This window comes from Eretmochelys imbricata, chromosome 4 (genome assembly GCF_965152235.1).
Source record: "Eretmochelys imbricata isolate rEreImb1 chromosome 4, rEreImb1.hap1, whole genome shotgun sequence".
Lineage (NCBI taxonomy): Eukaryota > Metazoa > Chordata > Testudines > Cheloniidae > Eretmochelys > Eretmochelys imbricata.
In genome coordinates, this window is record NC_135575.1 from 23,026,787 (window position 1) to 23,049,893 (window position 23,107).

The 23,107-nt window shown below is 39.9% G+C and overlaps 1 protein-coding gene across 3 annotated transcripts in view; it reads right to left on the reverse strand.

Annotated features, from left to right (window-relative positions):
* The window catches only part of KLHL8 (kelch like family member 8), a 40,981-nt gene that overhangs the window by 12,411 nt on the left and 5,463 nt on the right, over positions 1–23,107 (reverse strand). The window contains exons 2-4 of one of the 3 annotated variants that reach the window (XM_077815004.1): positions 13,537–13,862; positions 3,513–4,061; positions 424–610 (exon numbers count right to left, since the gene is read on the reverse strand). In XM_077815004.1, the coding sequence (XP_077671130.1) occupies positions 424–610; positions 3,513–4,061; positions 13,537–13,785 (985 nt within the window). In that variant the 5' untranslated portion in view covers positions 13,786–13,862. Of the gene's footprint in view, positions 1–423; positions 611–3,512; positions 4,062–13,536; positions 13,867–23,107 lie in introns of all 3 variants that reach the window. The other 2 variants (XM_077815005.1, XM_077815002.1) reach the window with 2 other exon arrangements.

Below are 23,107 nucleotides of genomic sequence, written 5' to 3' on the forward strand. Positions count from 1 at the left end.
TCTTCTATTACATCTAATTGGATTTCTAGATCAGAATTTGCAGTCTAATCTGCATAACTCAGAGCACTTTGTAAAAGGCAACTTATTGCTTTGTGGTCAATTAACTGTTCAAAAGGAGCAGTATGTTTTTCTCCCCAGGAAGTAAACTTTGTAGGGCTTGAGTATCTTTGGTTTCCTGTACAGTTCCTAGCACATTAATATGCTTTCTGCAAGCCTTGCCTAGAATATTTACATTTGATCTAGTTAAACTAGTATTTTAAGCTAATTTAATTAAATTGGTGCTAAAAGCTATGCACTGCACCTAGTCACTTCTTCTTGAAACATTAATTAGATCATAAACAATTTACTCTGCACTACCTATCCCTACGCAGATTCCCCTACACTCTTCCTCAGAACGGGAACATCAGATCCCCATTTAATTACCAGCAGTCTCATTCCTTGGTGTTGTGCGGATGGAATACTCGAAGTCTGGCACTGCCCTGCTGCTCAGGTGAAGGTGGTAGTTTCTTGCTTCATCCAGTAAATCTCTACATTTTAGATTCTGCTTGATGATCTCTTCTTTTGCCACAACGCCCATAAGGAAACAAATGGGCAACAAAGGCAGGCGTACCTGATGGAAATATACACAGTTCAGCTACTCTGGATCAGGGCTCAACATCAATGACTAATACACCAGTCAGGAGTATAATTGTGTAACTTTTAAGTTAAAAACACACCCTTCAGTGAAAGGAGTAATACAAGTCCATTAATATATAACTTTATTCTTTCTGGGGAGAACAAAGGAACACTTCTTTCAGACCTTGTTTACAGCTTCAGTGTACATGTAGCTACCTGCAGCAGTGAAAAGCAGGCTGTGTCCACACTCGTGGTCTGTAGTTACGCAAAGCAGGTGAAGCTGCTGGAGCCTTTCCCCGCTGCACTGAAAGGATATGTCTACACTGCAAAAAGACCTGCAACAGCAAGTCTCAGAGCTTGTGTCAGTTGACTTGGGCTCATTGGGCTTGTGCTACAGGGCTAAAAATAGGAGTATAAACATTTCGGTTCAGGATGGAGCCTGGACTCTGAAATCCATTGAGGGAGGAGGATCTCAGATCCCAGGCTCCAGCCTGAGCTCAACTGTCTACAGTGCTATTTTTAGCCCCACTTCCTGAGCCTGAGTCAGTTGACCTAGGCTCAGACTTGCTGCTGCAGGGTTTTATTTTTTGCAATGTAGACATACCCAAAGACTCCAGCAGCACAGAAAGGCCCTAGCAGGGGAGAGGCAGCAGGATACTACACTGCTAAAAATAGCAGTGTACATATGAGAGATTCTGCTTGGGCATGTAGAGAGCCCTGTAGGGTTTATACCCCAGGGTTCAGGTGTGAAGGGCACTCTATGCTATTCACATAAGCTGTGCCTCACAGTTTATTATTTATACACATGCTAGCTGGGCATGCAACGTCTCCACTCTGTGCTGCTCCAAGTGTAGACGTACCCTCACTTGATTAAATTCTTTATATAAAAAAGTAGTTTGCTTCTAGGCAGCGCTTAAAAAAAAATCCACATGCTCGCTCCAGCGTGAATGGGCTAAGTGGCATCTTAACTGCTTGCAATATAATAGTTAAAAGGAGTACTTGTGGCACCTTAGAGACTAACCAATTTATTTGAGCATGAGCTTTCGTGAGCTACAGCTCACTTCATCGGATGCATACCGTGGAAACTGCAGCAGACATTATATACACAGAGACCATGAAACAATACCTCCTCCCACCCCACTGTCCTGCTGGTAATAGCTTATCTAAAGTGATCATCAAGTTGGGCCGTTTCCAGCACAAATCCAGGTTTTCTCACCCTCCACCCCCCCGCAAACTCACTCTCCTGCTGGTAATAGCCCATCCAAAGTGACAACTCTCTTCACAATGTGCATGATAATCAAGTTGGGCCATTTCCTGCACAAATCCAGGTTCTCTCACCCCCTCACCCCCCTCCAAAAACCACACACACAAACTCACTCTCCTGCTGGAAATGGCCCAACTTGATGATCACTTTAGATAAGCTATTACCAGCAGGACAGTGGGGTGGGAGGAGGTATTGTTTCATGATCTCTGTGTGTATATAATGTCTGCTGCAGTTTCCACGGTATGCATCCGATGAAGTGAGCTGTAGCTCACGAAAGCTCATGCTCAAATAAATTGGTTAGTCTCTAAGGTGCCACAAGTCCTCCTTTTCTTTTTGCGAATACAGACTAACACGGCTGCTACTCTGAAACCTGTCAATATAATAGTTGTTACATCAGGTAGTGCCTCAAGTACTGCTGCATACTTTCCTTCTTTCTCCAGGTGAATGAGGCCATGTCTATACCTTTGCTGATATACCAATGTAAAAGGAGGATATGGTGTTTTTACAACACTTCTAAGCCATCAAAAGCCCTAAATGTTGACATTTATACCACCGTAAGAGTGCTTTTGCTAGCATAGCTTACTTCATTTGGGGAACCACTATAAGATATGGCACTTTTTTACTGGTATAAATTTGTCTATACTAGGAGAATTTGCTAGCAATACTAGCAAGCCTTTTCTAGTGTACATCTCGCCTCACTGTATAGGTTAAAGGATGTTGAGAGCTAAATGGCAGAGACGCCAGAGGCAGTACAGAGCAGACAAGGCAGCAGAAAGGACTAGAAATATAGCAGTACACAGACTAGCCAAAACATGGACCAAATCTTTGGTTCCAGATTAGCAGGGGACATCCAAGACTATTAGCCTAACTAGCAGAAGAGGCTGGACTGTGGAGATGAGGGGTAGTATAAATGCACTGCGGTGGAAGGTTGACAGATTTGAATTTGGGCACCCTGGTGACATTTAATTTGGCAAACGGATTTCTGTTTTCTGACTATGTGTAGGTAGGTTTTTTCAAGCCTTGTCTCCAAATGCAGGAAGCATACAATGTTTTAATATAACTTCTGAAAGTCTCAGCTTTGTGTCAGGACAAATACTTACCACCAAAGAAATCATCCCCTCTCCCACTCCCCACCCCCGAATTTATTATAGTCAAATAGAGAACATACTTAATGCATTTGGCAATCTATACATTTTTAAAGGTTTCGCTTCCAGAACAGATACTGTTTTCTGTTGTTTCTAATTAGCATGAAGTTCAAACACTACCGTAAAAATTTTCCTTTCAGAAACTGATCAAGAATGTGGTTTTCTTTTCTGATATCCAAGCATAGATCAGAATTGGTTCTATTCTAAGCAGAAGACAACATAAATCTGTGACAGACTGTTGTACCAGGGGAAAATGTCTTGCTTAGTAAAGGCTGAATATTAAATTGAAGATTATTCAACACAAAACTAAATCAATTATGAGTTTTGACAGGGAAAGAAATACTTTGCATCTTTTGTTTGTCTTTGTTTTTCTTGCTCTTTTTTCTACTATATAGATTTTCTACTGTAAACAAAAAAGATGGCTTCATCTCTGCATGGTACAGGAAAATATGCTCCAATCTATGCATACACCCCAACCGTTTCCCTACCTGAGCAAGTATTTCATCCAACCATGAAGTATGATGCTGTGGATTAGCAAGAAGCCACTTGATAGCAGCACTATAAACCTGCTTCTCATTCTCTATGTTCAGATCACTGGAAGACAAGAGTTTATGGAGGTGCTGAGGTGACATACTCACAAAGTCCTCACATTCCACCACTTCAGTAAAGTGTTCACAAGCATATCGGTCAGCCATGTCCATCAAGTCAATACGGTTGTGACTTTCTGCAAAGGCCCTCACTGCCAGGCAGTTTGAGGGATGAAAGTGTAGTTTCATATATTCACAGCAAGCTTTTGCTACTAGCTCCACCTGAAGAATGCAGGCTGCATATAAGAGAGGCTGGACATTATCGACAGTCAATGTAAGTCGGGAGGAATAGACAAACTTCACCAAATCTTCTATTGCATCTCCATCGAAGTCCCTGATCTCAATCAATGTCTGTTTTGCCTCAGCCATTTCAGAAAGAAACATAGCTCTGAAGTAAGGGATAACACAAGCCAGAACCAACTTGTGGCAGGAGATTAGCTTTGAACCAACCTGTCAGGGAAAGAAAAAAGACTGTTTAAATGGAAACTTGGGGGGGGGTTTTGGCTTTAAAAAAAAGAAATTATACAAATTATAGCTGAGATTGGAATCCTGGACTGTCATGTAATGTTGTGGTGCATACTTGGTAAAAAACTGAATTCCTCTAGTTGCTTATTTTTGTCATTTAACCAGCTGCATAAAAAACCAAAAGGACAGATTTCAGTTTAGACATCTGACCTTTTAACTCACAAGAGCAGGACAAGGCAACGGCCAATCCCTAGTTCAAGTCCCCAGTAACATTTTTTATTCCTCTTATATAAACCTCCCTCCACACAGGATCTTTTAAAAAGATAAAGCAGAACTGGAATTTCCTTAAGAAACACAATTCAAATAGAAGCCTGGGGATTAAAGAGGAGATCACTGGTTTATCTTAGCTTACACACAAATTTAAAGTGCATATGAAATAAACAGTCTTTGCTAGTATGGGTCAGTGGCAGCCACACTAAGGAAAACTAGATATACAGACTGTAGGCTGGCAATGGTAGTAACTTTCTTGTCCCTCTCCCATGGGATACTACAAGATTGAGGAAAGAGGCAGGTATCAACTCTTCTCCAGAAGCAGGTGTGTGATGGGGGTATAGGAAAGCGGAGCATAGATTACTTCCTCCTCCCAAAAATATCAGGGGGCAGATCCTTCACTGGTGCAAATTGTCATAACTCCTCTAACTTCAATGGAAATATGACAGTTTACATCAGTGGAAGATCCATCCCCAGGAATGGAAGGGCCTGTCCCCTCCAGGCCTCTGCTGCCTCTTCATGCCAACCTCAGACACAGCAGGAGCCTTCTTCCTGACAAACCTCCATCCACAGCCATGTTTGAATCTGCTGCATAAGGCTGACCTTTTTTGCTGACAGCTGAATTTGCAATTAAGCTCAAGTAAATGGAATATTAGATCAGCAGTTCTCCACCAAGGGTCTGGGGGCCACAAGCAGGGCCAATATTAGACTTGCTGGGGCGCAGGGCAGAAAGCCAAAGCCATGCTGTGCAGGGCTGAAGCCCGGGGCCCTGAGCTCTGCCATCTGTGGCTGCAGCTGAAGACTGACAAACCTAGCTTTGTGGGGCCCCTTGTGGCATGGGTCCTCAGGCAACTGCCCTGCTTGCTGCCTTCTAATGCTGGCCCTGGCTTTTATTTGCAGAAAAATAGCTCGTGGAGCACTGGTGGGCTGTGGAGTTTTTATAGCATGTGGGGGGTGGAGGGCTCAGAAAGAAAAAGGTTGCGAACTCCTATATTAGATGACAATAGAAATTTTATTCTATATTCTGTTTCTGCAGTTTGGGGCTGAGTAATGTTCCACATGTTTTGAAAGGAGGATTTACTTTTGAACAGGAAGTGGTCCATCATCAACACAAACCCTAGGGGAGCCACAATGTATAAAAATTACACTGACAGCATAACAAACTCTACTGTTCTATTGTACAGCCAAGTCAATAACTAAAAAGTTTTTACCAAGATAGGAGGAGAAAAATCTGCTCTGTTTTTTCTGTAGGGAGGAGGGAGGTGATACTGTGCTCAGTGTCCTCAGGCACTGGCAAGCACAAACAGTTCTATATAAAAGAGTTAAATATATGAAACAAGCAAAGTAAGTATTTGAGCAATTCTGACGTGCAGAGCTACAATTCCATTCAAGGAGTCCCAGTTACACCACAGATGAAGAAAGAAAAGGTAAAGTAGTTTATAAAGCTACCACAGTCTCAAAATAGTATAGCTCAAATTCCTTAAATATTTGTTTTTCCATGTTATAGGCATAGTATCTTCCTGTTAAGCCACCACTAGAATGGCTCATTTTTAAAAGAAGTTTCTCCATGTTTGGAAAACCAAAACCTTCGTTTCAACACAAGCATTTGGTTTATTGAGACATGACATGTGCAAATTAAAGAAAACTTAAGATATGGTATTTAACTGTTACACTGCAGCACTGTAAATTGGTGTTCTGTTCGTTTTCTTGAATGAAGGTTCTTCATCCTTTCAAATCAATGAACTGGGGTGAAAAAAAGAGTGTGCTGTACTGTTTCCCCTCTTATAACTCAAGCCATAATGTACATTTCATTCTACAGATGGGTTTTTAAATTGGCTAAAATGTGCTATAAGGGAAATGAACAATCTATGCCCCTGTATGTGGAGTACCACTAATACTACATTTGAGAGCTACACCAGCCTTTCACAGATGTCAGATGTGATTTACCAAAAATAACCATCTTCTAGTCAGTGTTCATGGTTCAGCCTCTCAACTGACATCCCTCCTTTCTTAAACACATTGATTTCCTTATTTTTACACTATATTTAGTAATCAGAAAAGCCAATTTAAAACTAATTTCCACAAAATCATTCAGTCTTTAAAGTATTACTCTTCAGTTCAGCACTGATCATTGTTTAGCTGATTTCCTTCTCAGAACTGTATTAAATTATTAATTCTAGACCCAACATTTGTGTTCAGTACCACATCCTGGCACAAAAACAGGCCAAGTCTAAAGCTTATACTTTATTACTGGCAAGGATATGTTCTTTTGTCACAGAACGCTGCATATTCAATATTTTAAAAGACTACCAATACACTTGAAGCATCCTGTAGGAAATACAGCTTGTGATTTATGCTACCTCATGTCAGATCAATGACAACATTAAATTATTATATAAATTCACTGAAAATATGCCAGGTAAATATGAAGCTGTTATTACATCAATATCCATAAAATACGCTCTATTTGGATTTATAGAATGCATTCAAACATTATTTGCATGTTTTTAAAAAGTATTTGCATGTTTTTAAAAAACAGGAGTATTTGCATGTTTTTAAAAAACACAACATGCTGATTCCACATTTCTAAAAAGGCACGCCCTATACATAGTTTTTGTATATTTTCTCTTGGGTATCAGCCAACTAATGCCCACTTTGTTGTAAATTATTGTAGATTTCATATATTTTGCTTTAATTGAAAGCAAAGTTACAGAAGTTTCTACAAATGACTTTCACAAATACAGTGGCCATTTAAAATGGCAAAATGCCTCTGGTATAAAGCACTTTTGAACTAATATAGAAACTTACAAAAAATCTCTGGGGGGGTTCTGTGGGGCTGGAATGGGGGCGGGGCCAGGCCACGCCTTGCTGTTTGGGGAGGCATAGCCTCCCCCAGCCTTCCCTACCTGGCCCTCCATACAATTTCTGTACCCAGTGTGGCCCTAGGACCAAAAAGTTTGCCCACCCAGATCTAATGTAACCAAAAAGGTTTACTAGCAAGAAATATAAGGTGGACGAGATTACATAAGAGTGGCCATACTGAGTCAGATCAAAGGTCCATCTAGGCTAGTATCCTATCAGTGGTCAATGCCAGGTGCTGCAGAGGGAACAAACAGAACTGGTGATCATCAAGTGATCCATCCCATTGCCCATTCTTTGCATCTGGCAAACAGAGGTTAGGGACACCATTCCTGCCCATCCTGGTTAATAACCATTGATGGACCTATCCTCCGTGAATTTATCTAGTTCTTTTTTGAACCCTGTTATAGTCTTGGCCTTCACAACATCCTATGGCAAAGAGTTCCACAGGCTGACTGTGCGTTGTGTGAAGAAATACTGTCTTTTGTTTGCTTTAAACCTGTACCTATTAACGAGGTTTTGGATAATGCCGTGACTGATCAGTGAGGTCTGTGTTCATCTTGAGACAAGTTCTCTGTATTACAATCGTGGGAGCATATTTGTATTATTTTTTAATTAATCTACAAACAGGGCTGAAGAAAATTAGGACAGCCACAGTTAAAGATTCATGTCAAGCTAGGAGTAGCTGTAAATACTACTGGCTACAACCCCTCCCCACCCGCACCACAAAAAAAAATTTCTACATGTGCTGAGGAAACGGGCTGTTTCCAGCATCACCTATAAACTCAAATATGGAGCTGCCCGGAGGTGTCATGAGGAAAGTTTTGCCTCAATGTTTGAAAAGGCTTAGCAGATGAACAGAACAGGGATATACAGTAGAACCTCAGAACTATGAACACCAGGGTTAAAAAAGAACCAGTCAACTACACACCTCATCTGGAACCAAAAGTATGTAATTAGGAAGCAGCAGAGACCCCCCCCCAAAAAGTAAATACAGTACAGTACTGTGATAAACGTAAACTACTAAAAAAAAAATAGAGAGAAAGCAGCATATTTTTTCTGCATAGTGCTGTTTCTAAGGTGCCACAAGTACTCCTTTTCTTTTTGCGACTACAGACTAACACGGCTGTTACTCTGAAACCTGTATTAAGTCAATGTTCAGCTGTAAACTTTTGAAAGAACCATAAAGTTTTCTTCAGAGTTATGAACATTTCAGAGTTATGAACTACATCCATTCCCGAGGTGTTCGTAAGTCTGAGATTCTACTGTCTACTGCTTTATCTTTATCCATTCCATCTTAACTATTTTTTTAATAGTACATCCTAAGCACCAGATTTTATAGGAAGGGATAGGAAAAGCCCTTAACTACAGAGTTTTACAGCATTATCAATCTATACAGTCTTAGTGGATATCCTCAACACAGATAAATTTTAAGGGAACTGAGTTTCACTACCAGCTAATCTGGCTATCTCAGCATTTACTCCTGTCTAGTCAGCAAGTACAACCTCTGATGCAGACACAAATACACACATCCAATATGTACTATTTTGATCCTATAACAAGAGCCACTTTAGAAGTAACAAAGCAGTGAATGTACATCTAGAACAATGAAACTTTATGAAGTCTAGCACATCCTATGGTCATCAGAAGGCTCTGGCAAACCATCAAAACCAGCAGTGGACAAATCCCATCAATTAGTTGTTTACGGAAGTTTTTTAGTCCTCTTCCTTCCCTTCCCCAGTACTGATGACATCTACCCCATGATCACAATTCCTACTAAGCTGGGTGAAGAGCAGCTGGCATCCCACGCCTGAAAACAGGTGTGAATTCTGGTGTTAGAGGGAAAACAGTGAATGTTTTTTTTCCCTCCAGTTAGTAGGTGGAGTGTTGGGAGAGGGGCTTCAAATTTATCACAGCCAATAACTAGAGGCTGGTATGAAAAATGAAGTCTGCAAGCAAGTTCTTTGTACAGCATCCTTACAGAAATTCTCAAATTTTAATTATGTTTTTACTTTTTAGAAAAATCCTATAGAATACAGATTTATATCCATTCCATAAAATTCTATAGGATGGTTCAAAAAGCCTAGAGAAAGAATTCCATTCTCTATGTTTTTAGAGCAATTTCTACAGAAACCTATTACCTTTAGATTTTCAGAACCCTTCTCTTAACCCTGTTGCCCCCAAGCTCCTGAGTGTCTCTCTCTCCCCACTTTTTCTTAGCAGCTTTTGACTCGTAGGTTTAGTCCTCTATTAGGTGTTCAATAAGTTTCCAAGCTCTACATGTGCATGGATGTGCAAGTGTGTGAAGGTGTGAGGATGGTCAGGAGAGAATGAAGTGTTGTTAGAAATGATATTTAGAGAGATTTTGGTTAGAGAAGAAAAGACAGTATTTGAGGGGAAGGAAAAAGGAAATCTATTATACAGGGGAAAAAAAAAAAAGGGCAAAAAAAAAAAAAAAAAAAAAAGGCAGAGTTAAGCCAGAAGTGAACATACGGATGGCCATACTGGGTCAGATCAATGGTCCATCTAACCCAGTATCCTGTCCTCTGACATTGACTAGTGCCAGATGCTTCAGAGGCATGATGAACTGATCAGGGCAATCTACGTAGTGACCCTGACATGCAGTCTCAGCTTCTGGCAGCTGGAAGTTTAGGGACACCTGGAGCTATCGGTTGCTTCTCTGACCATCTTGGCCAATAGCCATTGATGGACCTAACCTCCATGAATTTATTTAATTCTTTTTTTAACCCAGTTATACTTTTGGCCTTCACAATATCCCCTGGCAAAAAGTTCAACAGGTAGACTGTACGTTGTGTGAAGCAGTCCTTCCTTATGTTTATTTTAAACTTGATGCTTATTAATTTCATCAAGTAATCTCTAGTTTTGCATTATTTGAAGGGGCAAATAATATTTCCCTATTTACTTTCTCCATACCATTCATGGTTTTATAGACGTCTATTATATCCTCCCTTAGTCATCTCTCTTCTAAACTGAAGAACTGCAGTCTTTTTAATCTCTCCTCATGTGGAAGCTGTTCCATATCCGTATCATTTTTGTGACCTTCTCTGAAAAAACCTTGACAAGTGATTAAAAAAATCCTCTAACGGTAAATACATATAACGAAGACAGACAGTGAGTTACATTTTTTTAAACATATTAAATAGAAAGTTGATTGACACTATGTTAAATAAATGCAGTAAACACAGCATCCAACTGTTTTACTCTTTTAGACAACAGAGGAGTGACAGCATAGGTATTTTTTTACCCTGGACAGTTGGGCTACTTGGTGCTGAACTGATTTCAAACCATGGATAAGGATACCTTCTGGGATTTTGTATTAGGGCTGGTCTACATCAGGAACTTACATCGGCATAGCTATGTCCTCAGGGGTGTGAAAAATCAACCCCTTAAGAGTATGTCTCCACTGCAATTAGACACTCATGGCTGGCCAGTGCCCACAGGGCTGTTTAACTGTGGTGTAGATGTTCTAGCTCCGGCTGCAGCCTAAACTCTGGGATCCTCCCACTTTGCAGGGTCCTAGAGCCTGGACATCTACACTGCACTTAAACAGCCCCACACCCTGAGCCCTGGGAACGCAAGTCAGCTAGCACAGGCCAGCCACGGGTGTCTAACTACAGTGTAGACATACCCGGAGATACACAGCTATGTCAAACTAACCCCCACTTTAGACAGTGCTAAGTCAATGGTGCTAAGTCCATCAACCTAGCTATTACCTACTGGGGTGATGGATTAACTACAACAATGGGGGAATCCCTCCCATCGCTGTAATGAGTGTCTAGCTGTTTCCAGAAGTGACCGTTTATGATGTCAAGAAATTGCTCCTCTGAACTATGGCCCAGTGTGATATTTGATCAGCTGGTATAGTATTTCATTAGTTGAAATAACGCATTGTTACTGTTTTAGCAGATTTGACATTTGATTTCTCTCAGTATTATGCACTGACTTGAACAGAGGATTCAGGATTTACATATTTACAGATTCTACTGAATGGCCACATCAATTGAAATTGTTTATTTTGTTAGAATCTATAGTACTAAACATAAAAGCCTCTGTTCCCTTATTTCTTTGACTTAGTCTGTCACTCCTGGGTTATACATTTATGATCAGTGCAAGAACCATGCACCAGTGAGTCACAGCACAACACAAACTTCAAAAACATCGTAAGTGGTCCTCTGCCCAATGTTGTCCCAGGCCTTCTGCTAAAGAGAAATCGAAGGACATTTTCCTTAAAGGAAAAAGTCTACCTCTGTTCTTGAAATATCTCATTATGGAAGAAACATATGTGGAACTGTAAGGTTAAAGTGAGATAATTCTCTCAGAGTATATGTCATTAAAGGGCCATTGGCAACTTAAATTTGGAGGAAAAAAGGCTTTTTTCTTCCCTCCAGCTCGTCTTTTGGGCAGGCCTGAAAACAACATTAAATATAACGGCCCAGCTTTTCTTTCCCCTCCATCTCTGTGCACACATCTGCCTAGTGGTGGGTAACTGCAGCTGCAGGTCTTAATTGTAACACCATCTTACAGAGCCTGAAAAAGCCAGGCCCCTTCACCATTCAGAGGGAAACAGATTATACAGGAAGTGCTACCAAATGCATAAAATAAACAAATTTAAGAGTTTTTTCTTTAATCCTTGGTCAGTTAGTGACCTTAATAGCTACAAAATTGTAACCTTAATAGCTACAAAATTTTCTGACAGAAATGATATTTTTAAGGAGTTTATCTTGGGGCAAAAAAAGCTTCCAAATTCAGTATTTCAGATTTCAATTACTTGTAGTATGATTGTTTTAAATACCTGTTCTAGCAAAGTTGGCTAATTATTTGCATTTCAACAGGACTTCCTCACAGCCTTAGTCCTTCTTGAATCTGCAGTGAAGCTAGATGGCTCAATTTGTGATATCAAAATCATTTTCATAACAGACCGATATTCAACATGATTATGACTTCACTGCAGCTCAGTTAAAGTGAGCTAGCTTGTGATAAAAAAGAAACTCCTACTTAAATGATACAGGCTAATTGTTTGGATTTTTTTTAATTGGCTCAATCCACTGCAATAAAATATAATTCAAATCACATTTTTGTAGATGTGTAAGCTATCAAAAAAATTGGATAACAAACATATAATGAGGTAAGCATAAGACATTTAAAATAACATTTACAGTATGCAGATTAAGGGGGGTGGGGAAGAGAGAAGGAGAAAGGGGGAAAGGAGGGAGAGACATGAGGATGGGTAACTGGAAACAAACAATGAGATTATTCCAGAAGGAGCTGTTCAGATAGCAGAATAAAAAATGGGGAGAGAGTTAGGGTTGGTATGTATCTGCCAATATCCTGCCTTCCAACAATGACTTGTTCATATGGCAACATCCTCAGGATAGGAGAATGTCTTAGATTGTAAACTCTTTGGAGAGCTCAACACAAGTACTGTCAAGAATTGTGTCTCTTTGTTCTGCTGCTGTGCTTAGCTTTCCTACCAGTAGTGGCAATAGACAATGAATATATTAATTAAGAAGAGGACTGCCTCAGATCCCTTTTCCCCCCAAAATGGAGTGTGGGAGTAGAACAGAGTAGCAGAAATGTCTTTCCTCTGCATCTCTTCATAGTAGGCTCTGGATGGGGATGAATTATACCTTCTCTTTTCCATCAGTTAAGTGGATAGGAGGACAGAGTTTCAAAATCTATCAGATATCCATTAGGCAGAGGCTTATGGAAAACATGGAGTCCCCAAATAGGATCCAGGGACACCATTCTGATAGAAAACTGAGCACCTGAGGGTGGCATAGGGGATGAGCTTCTCACTAGGGCATTGCCTCTTATCTGGGGAGTGGAACTACCCCACCATCTCTTTTAATCTTCCATGCTTAATATTTATCTAAAGCACTTAATGCTGTTTTGGTGCTATATAAAAAGGGGTCCTTATCACAAAACTTACACTATAGATAATGTACAGATGAAGAATAAGGGATACAATGCAACAACAGCTAGTGAATAAATAATGTTGCTTAACACCCGCATAGTAAATTCCCACTTCTCCCCCCAGTCATTTGTTTTGTTCTTTAGCAGAGAATTAGGAATATTAGGATTCTTGGAAAAAGATTTTTTTTAATTTTCAGCATCTCAGCCTGAACTTCCTGAGCTGCCAGTAGTGTTCACAGAATCACAAGCAGCCTTTAACAATACCCCAAAATCAGGGGATTGTAATAATTTGCAAGAGATGATTAAAACTGCAGCACATTTTAGAGCATGCTTCACAAACTATTAACATAACAGATGTGGGTAATGGGAAAAGAGAGTGAATCGTTTTATCCGTCACCTTCAATGTAACATCACAGAGTTCCCCAGCTTCATAGAAGTGAAGAAGAGAGCTATGAAAATCCTTCCAAGCTTCATTTGCTTCAAATACGAAGATTTCTTCGCCATCACTGTTCAGAGATCTATCCTGCTGCTGTTGTTGCTGCTGCTGCCTTTTCCCTTTTATTTGATAGTGTTTTGCTGATTCTGGGGTCATAGATTCTGAAGCCATTGGATGTTTTCTTCTTTCACAGCATGAATATTCAAACATTTCCCATAAGAAAAACAAGAAAAATCCAGCTCCATCAGAACTCAGGCCAAACGTCCAAAGTCAAGTAGAATCGCCATCTTCCTATTTGCAATGATAAAACAAAAACAGATTAGACATTTTCTTTTGACAGTCTTCTCCAAATGTACATCATGTCTAATATCCAATGTGCACTTTCAGAGTTCTTACCAGTAATTCTGTTCCTTTCAAGATACCATCACACAGGAAGCACCACACCCACAAGTCAGAATCCTGTGCAGATAGTATCTTTAAAAAATGTAGGATTTCTTCTCTAGGGAAAATTGATTTGACTTTATTTAAACCTAGTAAGATATTTCAATCTGAAAATGTGTTTTGTATGTTTAGTCAAAATTAAGTGTAATGAAAATATCAAAGGTTTCAGAGTAACAGCCGTGTTAGTCTGTATTCGCAAAAAGAAAAGGAGGACTTGTGGCACCTTAGAGACTAACCAATTTATTTGAGCATGAGCTTTCGTGAGCTACAGCTCACTTCATCAGATGCATACCGTGGAAACTGCAGCAGACTTTATATATACACAGAGAATATGAAACAATACCTCCTCCCACCCCACTGTCCTGCTGGTAATAGCTTATCTAAAGTAATCTTCAGGTTAGGCCATTTCCAGCACAAATCCAGGTTTTCTCACCCTCCACCCCCCCACACAAATTCACTCTCCTGCTGGTGATAGCCCGTCCAAAGTGACAACTCTTTACACAATGTGCATGATAATGAAGTTAGGCCATTTCCTGCACAAATCCAGGTTCTCTCACTCCCTCACCCCCCTCCAAAAACCCACCCCCATACACACACAAACTCACTCTCCTGCTGGTAATAGCTCATCCAAACTGACCACTCTCCAATTGGATGAGCTATTACCAGCAGGAGAGTGAGTTTGTGTGTGTATGGGGGTGGGTTTTTGGAGGGGGGTGAGGGAGTGAGAGAACCTGGATTTGTGCAGGAAATGGCCTAACTTCATTATCATGCACATTGTGTAAAGAGTTGTCACTTTGGACGGGCTATCACCAGCAGGAGAGTGAATTTGTGTGGGGGGGTGGAGGGTGAGAAAACCTGGATTTGTGCTGGAAATGGCCTAACCTGAAGATTACTTTAGATAAGCTATTACCAGCAGGACAGTGGGGTGGGAAGAGGTATTGTTTCATATTCTCTGTGTATATATAAAGTCTGCTGCAGTTTCCACGGTATGCATCTGATGAAGTGAGCTGTAGCTCACGAAAGCTCATGCTCAAATAAATTGGTTAGTCTCTAAGGTGCCACAAGTACTCCTTTTCTTTTTGAAAATATCAAAGACATTCTGTATTTAACAATTTTTCATAAATAAAAAGAATTGTAATTTGAAAGTATTTTAGAAATTTGTTTGTACCTAGAAGCTGTGAAGTGGAAAATAAAAGGAAAGAAGCAATTTTTAATGCTCTTATCTAGCAACCTCAGCGTACCAAATTATTTTTCTTGATCTTTGAGGCATTAAAATGAAAATGCTGTACAAAACTTTGTTCCTGCTTCATCAAGAATGACTGCCTTTTCATTCAGACCTACACTGAAACCTTCTAAGTAGAGAGGGTGCCCAATATTGTTTATGTAGTTCTCTACAACTAAAGAAATTTTAGATGTGATGTCAATACATCTCATCCAGGATCATGAAAAAATGTTTGTTTAGAGTAGGGGGAAGGAGTGTGTTTTGAACTTCTGTGTCATTCTCAAGTATGTACATGAGGATAATAATTGACTTTTTAAAAAAATATATAACAGTAATATTAGGCGCCAACTTCAATTTGTGAATGAAAACTCAGTTAAGGGAAATGATGAGGGCTAAAATTTTCGGAAGCGTCTACTTGACTTAGGTTCCTAAGTTCCATTTACGGAAGGGACGTGGGGCTGGGCTCCCAAGTCATTTAAATGTTTTGAAAATTCTGTCCAAAAAACAAAGTTCTTGTCATGTCTGCTATGAAACATTAAAGCCTGGTCTACAGTAGGAAATTAGGTTGGTATAACTACATTGCTCAGGGGCGTGAAAAATCCACCATGTTAAATCGACCTAAACCCCCAGTGTAGACTGCACTAGGTTGACAGGAGAATTTTCCCATCAGCCACCTCTCAGGGAAGTTGATTATCTGTGCCAATGGGAGAACCACTCCCAATGGGGTAGCGTCTTCATTGAAGCCCTACAGCGGCACTGCTGCAGCACTTGTGTGTAAATAAGCCCCTTAAGATTTTAGCTCAAGTTAATATACTTTTTCCCCCCACGGGCTTACAGGGCTGCAGAGAAAGGGGAGAAGAAAGGTATCTGTCACAGCTTTGTTTAAAAAAAGGAGAAGGGATATTATCGTTGGAGTGAAGTCCCTCATTACCAGCTGCCACTGTACCTCAGAGCTAACTTAGAAAACACATTAATAGGCTCTAGCAAGATGATCCAGGTTTATACATAAATGCTGTTCCCTTTGAAGTTGGGGCTTGTCTGGGCTTGCTGGGGGGGTGGAGGGGGGTGGAATTTAATCCAGTTTTTTGATGCATGTCAGGTAATGCACAGTATGCAGCACAGTAACAACATGCACACAGGATATTTAGGATATCAGTAATTTTTCTCTTCTACTTATAGCATTCTGAAAGATCAAGAATTTAGATGTACAGAGTGTAATATTTGTGAAGAAATGACTTAATGGAATGGGAACTTCCTTAGAGCATTTTGCAGTGGTTTGCCCTTTTTTACTGCAGAGTTGCTTAAGCATCCAAATATTGTATAGGAACTGCACGCTCCTGTGTATAACAGTATTGATGCCTTCCTTTGAGTTTTCTTTTTATAAAATTTGTGGGAGTACACAGAATTTATTAAACAATGTGACAGTTGAATTGTTAATGTTAGGCTACTAATCACTGGGAATCAAAGATCCTCAAAATTAAAAGAAATAAGGAAGTAGTATTTTTAAGTAACAGTTAAAAAGGGAGTAACCATACAGGAAGACAAATATAAAATTGTTTCTGTAGCCATCAGTAATAAGGCTATCCAGTGTGTATTTCAGTGGTACTGAAAGCACTTTTCACTTCTATGCTGAATCTTGCTATTACAATGCTCCTCTCTGATAGCTACGTTTACTCTCTTAATTCTTGGAGCAATTTAAAACTTGATGGAATATGGGAAACAAGTTGGCAAACATCCCTAATTTCTAGTGTATACAGTACAAATATCCAATAAATAGGAAAGGGCACAACATGCTTTATACCAGGAATAACAAGAAAACTCTCAATATGTTAATATCTTAATTTCTAAATATGAGGACAAAATAGCTGGAACATGGAATCATAATCTTGCCACTAGTGGAAGCAATCTGAGCCACAGATCTATAGAGACAGAAAAATTAATAGGACAGTAAACTTGTCAATCTGACTGAAATTTTTACCTACTTTTTTCTCTCCAATTACAGTAATTTTAAATATATACCAGTAAGTAAAATATTCTACTTTGTGCATTTGAAACAACTGTGTCTAGTCAGTTTAAAAAACTAAATAAATCAGAATAAAATAAATTACACCTATAGGTACCCACCCAGTGCTCTAGGCACCTTCCCAATTTCCACTGCATAGGTAGTTTCCCATGTTTGTGTTGGTCTGGCACAGCAACAGGGAAGCTATGAGAGGGATAAATCTGTAAAGCCATATATGGCAGGGCAACTTGGGTATCTAAAATAACTGAAGCTTTTTAACAATTGACTAGATTTAATCTAGCTGGTATTCTTTTGAGACAGACAAGAATAAAGGTTATTTTCAACTGAAATGTGAAAGGAGATTGGCATGAGCTACAGTCTGATATATCCTTGTTTAGAACAGAGGAGAAGACTCTTCCACCAACATTGGCAAGACTACAAGTAGGCAGTACTATACTTCCACTAGGTGGAAAATAGATAACGTTCAGGAGGTCAGCTGGCGTCAGCCAATGGAACAACATGAAAGCATTAAAAAAGTGTAGAATGAATTTGAAATGGATTGTAAGTTGACTGGTGAGGTAGTAAAGTTGCTTCATGATAGGGCAATACGTGGTTATGTTTTGAACCATGGAAGGCTTCAGGCAGCAGCATTCTACATATGCTGGAATTTTGAGCGTTTGGACTTAGGGAGGTTATCTGAAAGGATACACTGCAATAACCAAAAGGACCAAAACATGGATGAGAATTCAGCATAGATTAAACTGAGGCAATAGCACCTAGGCATACATAGACAATATTGCAGAAGTGGTGACAGGCAGATCTGTAGACACAAGTAGTAGGATGAGTGTTCATGGTTTAAGATGATACCAAGAAGGTTAGAGAGTTGTTACGGGAAATAGTATTTAGTTCACCCAGACATGTATGTAATGTTAGTGTTATTTTGATGTAATACAAATAGATTCTAACAGGATTCTTCTAGCAATACTCAAATTAATTCTATAGCAATAAAGTTTAGATATATTGATAAACTGTGTCTACAAAACACTTTATCGTGACATAAAAATAGATGTACTATGTTAAATTAAGTCATCTCATTGCTTGAACAAAGTAGGTTTTGGCCCTGCTACTAATGAGAACTGTTTTGGGGAGGAAAACAAAAAAAGTTAAGTCAGTGACTTAGTCAAGTCTTTCCTATTGATGCAAATCTGTGATTTACATCTTCTTGTTTTAAATCATTCCACCCTGCCTGAAGCACCATTTATAACCCTTATTTTATCTAAGCTAGTATTGGTACATACTATTTACATAAACAGCTAGTCTTACAACCTAAGATGACTATTTACAAAACTACCTACTCACATTTCAGAATGTCTGACTTGCTCTAAGTTAACTGTGACATCACAGATACTATGTGATTCCCCTATGGTTAACCTAATAGATGGAGAACCAATAAGTAATGTTTGTTAAAATGGTACAATTTTGCTAAGTTTTTTTTAATATATTAAATCTTTTGAACAATTAGAGGCAGTTGGCATGGTCAGTTAATGTTTGGAACTACAATGTTCACCAAGCTTCTTTTTGGTATTCCAGCTACATCGTGCATGACAACTTAAACAGAAGTAGCTAAGCCTAAAGAGGGAAGAACTTGGCTAAATCAGCCTTTTTTGTCATCTGCCTGGCTCCAACTCAAAAATCCAGGCTGGACTCATGCTCCAAGGTTTTCCAAAATCTTTTCAAAAGCTGAAACAAATTTTGTCCATGACAGCCTAAGGGACAACTATCCACCCTACATGCAGCATTATTCCACTAGGAACTTCCTCTCTTTTCAGTCTCCATCTGAAACAATAACGTCCATTTTTGGAACTACAAGGATTAGCTCTGTCTTGTCCACAAGCAAGGCTGAAACCCATGCACCAATAAAGCCCACATTACAGCACCGAATTCTGCAGCAAGTAAAATTCTGCAGCTGTTTCAGGTAAACTGAAGTTGAGGTTCTTATGGAAAATGGAAGATTTTACTGAATTAAATAAACTGAATAGTATTAAATATATACTGATAGAATTTGCATTAAAAAAAAAATCAGCATGTTATGATACACCCCAAATTATGATTGCCTACATAGCACAGATAGTCTTTGTGACGGGGAATATCAGAAACTCTGAAGCCCCCTGCTGGAGGCCTTGTGGCCCTGCCACACCCTGCCCCACAAAAGGGCAGTGAAGAGGGTACTCCAAGCTGCCTAGAGTGGCTGTGTGGGACACAGCCAATCAGGGCTCAGCAGGTCAGTATAAGAAGAGCTGCAGGGCTTAAGTTCCAGTTCCTTGCTAGAGCTGGAGGAGCATGGATGGTGTGTGGCTGGCTGAGGGAGCTGCAGGACCTCAGACGAGGTAGTACTGCCAGAAACTGGGGAGAGTGAGGAGGAGCCCTGAGCTGGTTGTGGGGACTCCATCAGGACAAGGCTCTGAGGTAAGTGTGAAGACAGCCCTGGACCATGGGGAAGTAGCCCAGGGAATTAGAGCAGCAGTGCGACTTAGATAAAGGGACACAGCAGAAAGCTATTATCTACGGGGTCCCTGCACTGGGACCCAGAGTACTGAGCGGGCCGGGGTCCCCCCAACCCCCACTCCCATCAGCCTCTGGGGGAAGTGGCCTGGACATTGAGGCACCTCAGAGTGGGGCACTAAACTACAGCAACCTAGCTGGAGAGCTCTGGCCAGAAAGGCCCTAAGAGGGCAAAGACTTTGTCACCAGGGAGGGAACCCTGGGAACTCTATCCCAGAGCAAGGACAACTTGTGGGAGATGTTACGGAGAGAGACCCCTGTTGGACCTATACCCTAAAAGGGGTTTTGCTTTGCTTTCATCACATAGATGGACTGCATGTGACTCAGCCAGAGGGCTCAGTCACCAAAGACACACCACAGGGAGAGTGAGTGAGTACAGGCACATGCACTCAGCCAAGGGGAGCGCTCGCGAGAGGTAAGTGCGCCCCTTACAGTCTTACTGCGTTTTAGTTGTCACAGGAAAGCTGAAAAATTTGGAATCTTGGTAGGGAGCACCTGACAGTTCTGGCACTTCTGAAGTGGCTGAGGCTTTTGCAAGTAAGTGATGTGTCCTATAATTTCTCCTCTTTGTGGTGCAGTAGAAGTTGTAATATAGGGGGTTATCAGTTGGTACTCTTGAAAATGGTCTTGCTAGTTCTGTTTCTGAATGTATTTAGTTCTTGAAAAAAAATGCTTACTGTCAGTTCAGAAGCATTTCAGTTTGGACACAGAGTATCAATGAACACAAGACTGCTGTTGAAAAAGTAAATGTTATTTACTCCTTTTCATAACACAAGAACTAGGGGTCACCAAATGAAATTAACAGGTAGCAGGTTTAAAATAAACAAAAGGAAGTATTTCTTCACATTGCACAGTCAACCTGTGGAACTCTTTGCCAGAGGATGTTGTGAAGGCCGAGACTATAACAGGGTTCAAAAAAAGAACTAGATAACTTAATGGAGGATAGGTCAAGGGATTCTGTCAAGGCTTAACTGTGGATATCAGAAACTGATCTAATAGCATGAGTTAACTATAGAGTGATTTGTTTCCCTACAGCTTCTCCTTTTCCCTGAGTGAAATAATTCAGTCAAATGTAACAAAGTCAACTACCTTCTAATTACAGAAGCCCTGGTTTTGTACCTGCTATGTAGAATTTCTTTAAAAAGAAAAAAATTATCTACTGGGGTAAATTACAAGCTAAAACCACAACACACACACACTTCTTTATTAAGTTACCATTAAAAGAGATCTAGGTACTGTACACGTGTATGTGTCTTTTGCTAATTAGAGACTATCAAGTTTCTTCTGTTCTGAGAAACAACACTGGCTTCAATTGTATTTTCTATTCTAAATGTCTGAGGGAATCTCCCACAAGCAGACAAAGTTTTGGAAGTTTCTAAAGGAGAAGAAACTTAAAGTGCAACTGTTATACTTAAAAAAAAAAAGTGCCAATAGAGAGATGCTGGACCACTAAAACAATGAAATTAGCAAAACTAAACAAGAGGAAAAGAAATCTAAAGTGCTACATGTGCCAGGGGAAAAAAGAATTATGATTTGGTGTGTTAGAAATATGTAGTTAGATTGTAATGCATAAGGCACAGAGGGACAGAATTAAGGTTCCAAATGAAACCTTAACCTAGTATTTTCTGACTTTAAGGGTTTGACTGCAAACTCTAAGTGTTCATTTTATAGATATTGGATACTGAATGGAATGGAATTGAATTTTAACAAAATTCTTGTCACAAAATATTTGGCATTGAAGACATAATGGGCTTGCCTATTTTAATCAGTATAATTTTCTAAACTGCAAAATGATTCTATGCTTCTTAATTTTGAAGTTAGAAGTAGAATTATGGCTACAAATTAATTATAATAAATTGTATATAGTCTTCGCAGACAAGATTCGTCTCTGGTGTATAGTGTCTCAGGCACAGATTAGATTTTTTTTAAAGTTATTCAAGTTTATTAATATATTGGTTTCCACATTTCATTTGCTAAGCGGGTCAGCTCAAGTGTTTAGGTTGGCAGATGGAATGTGCTGTGCATTATACACTACATGCAAAATGACACATAAGAGGAGATGCAAAGTATTTTACAGATAAAGTCAAAACCAACTCAATCATCTTTAAAAGTGGTCAAGTCAACATAATACACACCAAGTATTCCAGTATGTGCACCACCTCGCTACAGCACAACTATTGAGGACCTGTCTGCTCATGAGACATTCAAAATCCTCACAGAAGAGAGAGCCACTTTAACAGTACAGAAATAGCAATGAACTTTCAGATCTGTCATTAAAAGTTTTCTAACCCTATCTCAATATATTCATAACATTAGACTGGGTGGAAAAATCAAATAAAAAACAAACTGACAAAGACAAGTAAAGAAAGTTACCCCATCCCCACCAATATACTTATCGAGAAGAAATTTTGTCTTATTTCCTTGTGACATCAGGCTTATAAATACATTCAGGATAATGGCCAGATCTCCTCAGGTGCACCACCATGCCCCTCCTCCAAACTCACCTCTGTACAGTCTTAGAACAACTATCCTACATTTAGAATTGCACCAATTCAGAGAATAAAGATACCTCAAAGTCAGTATTCAGCAGGTACTGAACTAGCCATTCTAGTCAAACCACTTCACATTTAATTAAACAGGAACACTTAATAAGCTTTAAATTAATCAGCCTGACAAAAAATTATGCTCAGGAAAGGTAGGAACACACACTCGGGACAGTTTCGTAGTGTAAATATTAACAGCGCTAACTAATTATAAACAATTCAACTATTGTCCCTTGATCTAGCAAGAAAACTTAAAATAAAAGGAGACATGGCTTGGATTGTATGCTGAACCAAAGGATGGACAGAGACTGGTATTGGGTCTATGCTACAAAGTTAGGTCAACTTAAGGCATAAGACCTAATTATGTCAGTGTACACACTACAGCCTTGCTTCTCTCCCCCCACCCCCTGGATGTAAGTGCCCTACTACACTGACATAACTCAACTTCCACAAGAGGCGTAGGGCTTATATCTGTGTAGTTAGGGTGAAGTAGTATCCTTGTAGACCCTGTGGGTTACAAACATGGGCTGAAAGAAATGGAGTACATGGGCTGTTGTTCTTGCTAATGTCAAGATTCCAGCATGGAGCCATGAAATTGACAAGAAAACTGCTCACAGCTCCTGCTGTTGCTCTGGGGAGGGTGCAGAGGCTCCAGCTGGAGCCCAGCTGTCACTGGGGCTCCTGGTCCCCAGCTGGGCTGCTGCCTGGGCTCCCAGCTCCCTGCCAAGGCTGCACCGAGGTTCCCTGCCGGGGGGGCAGCTG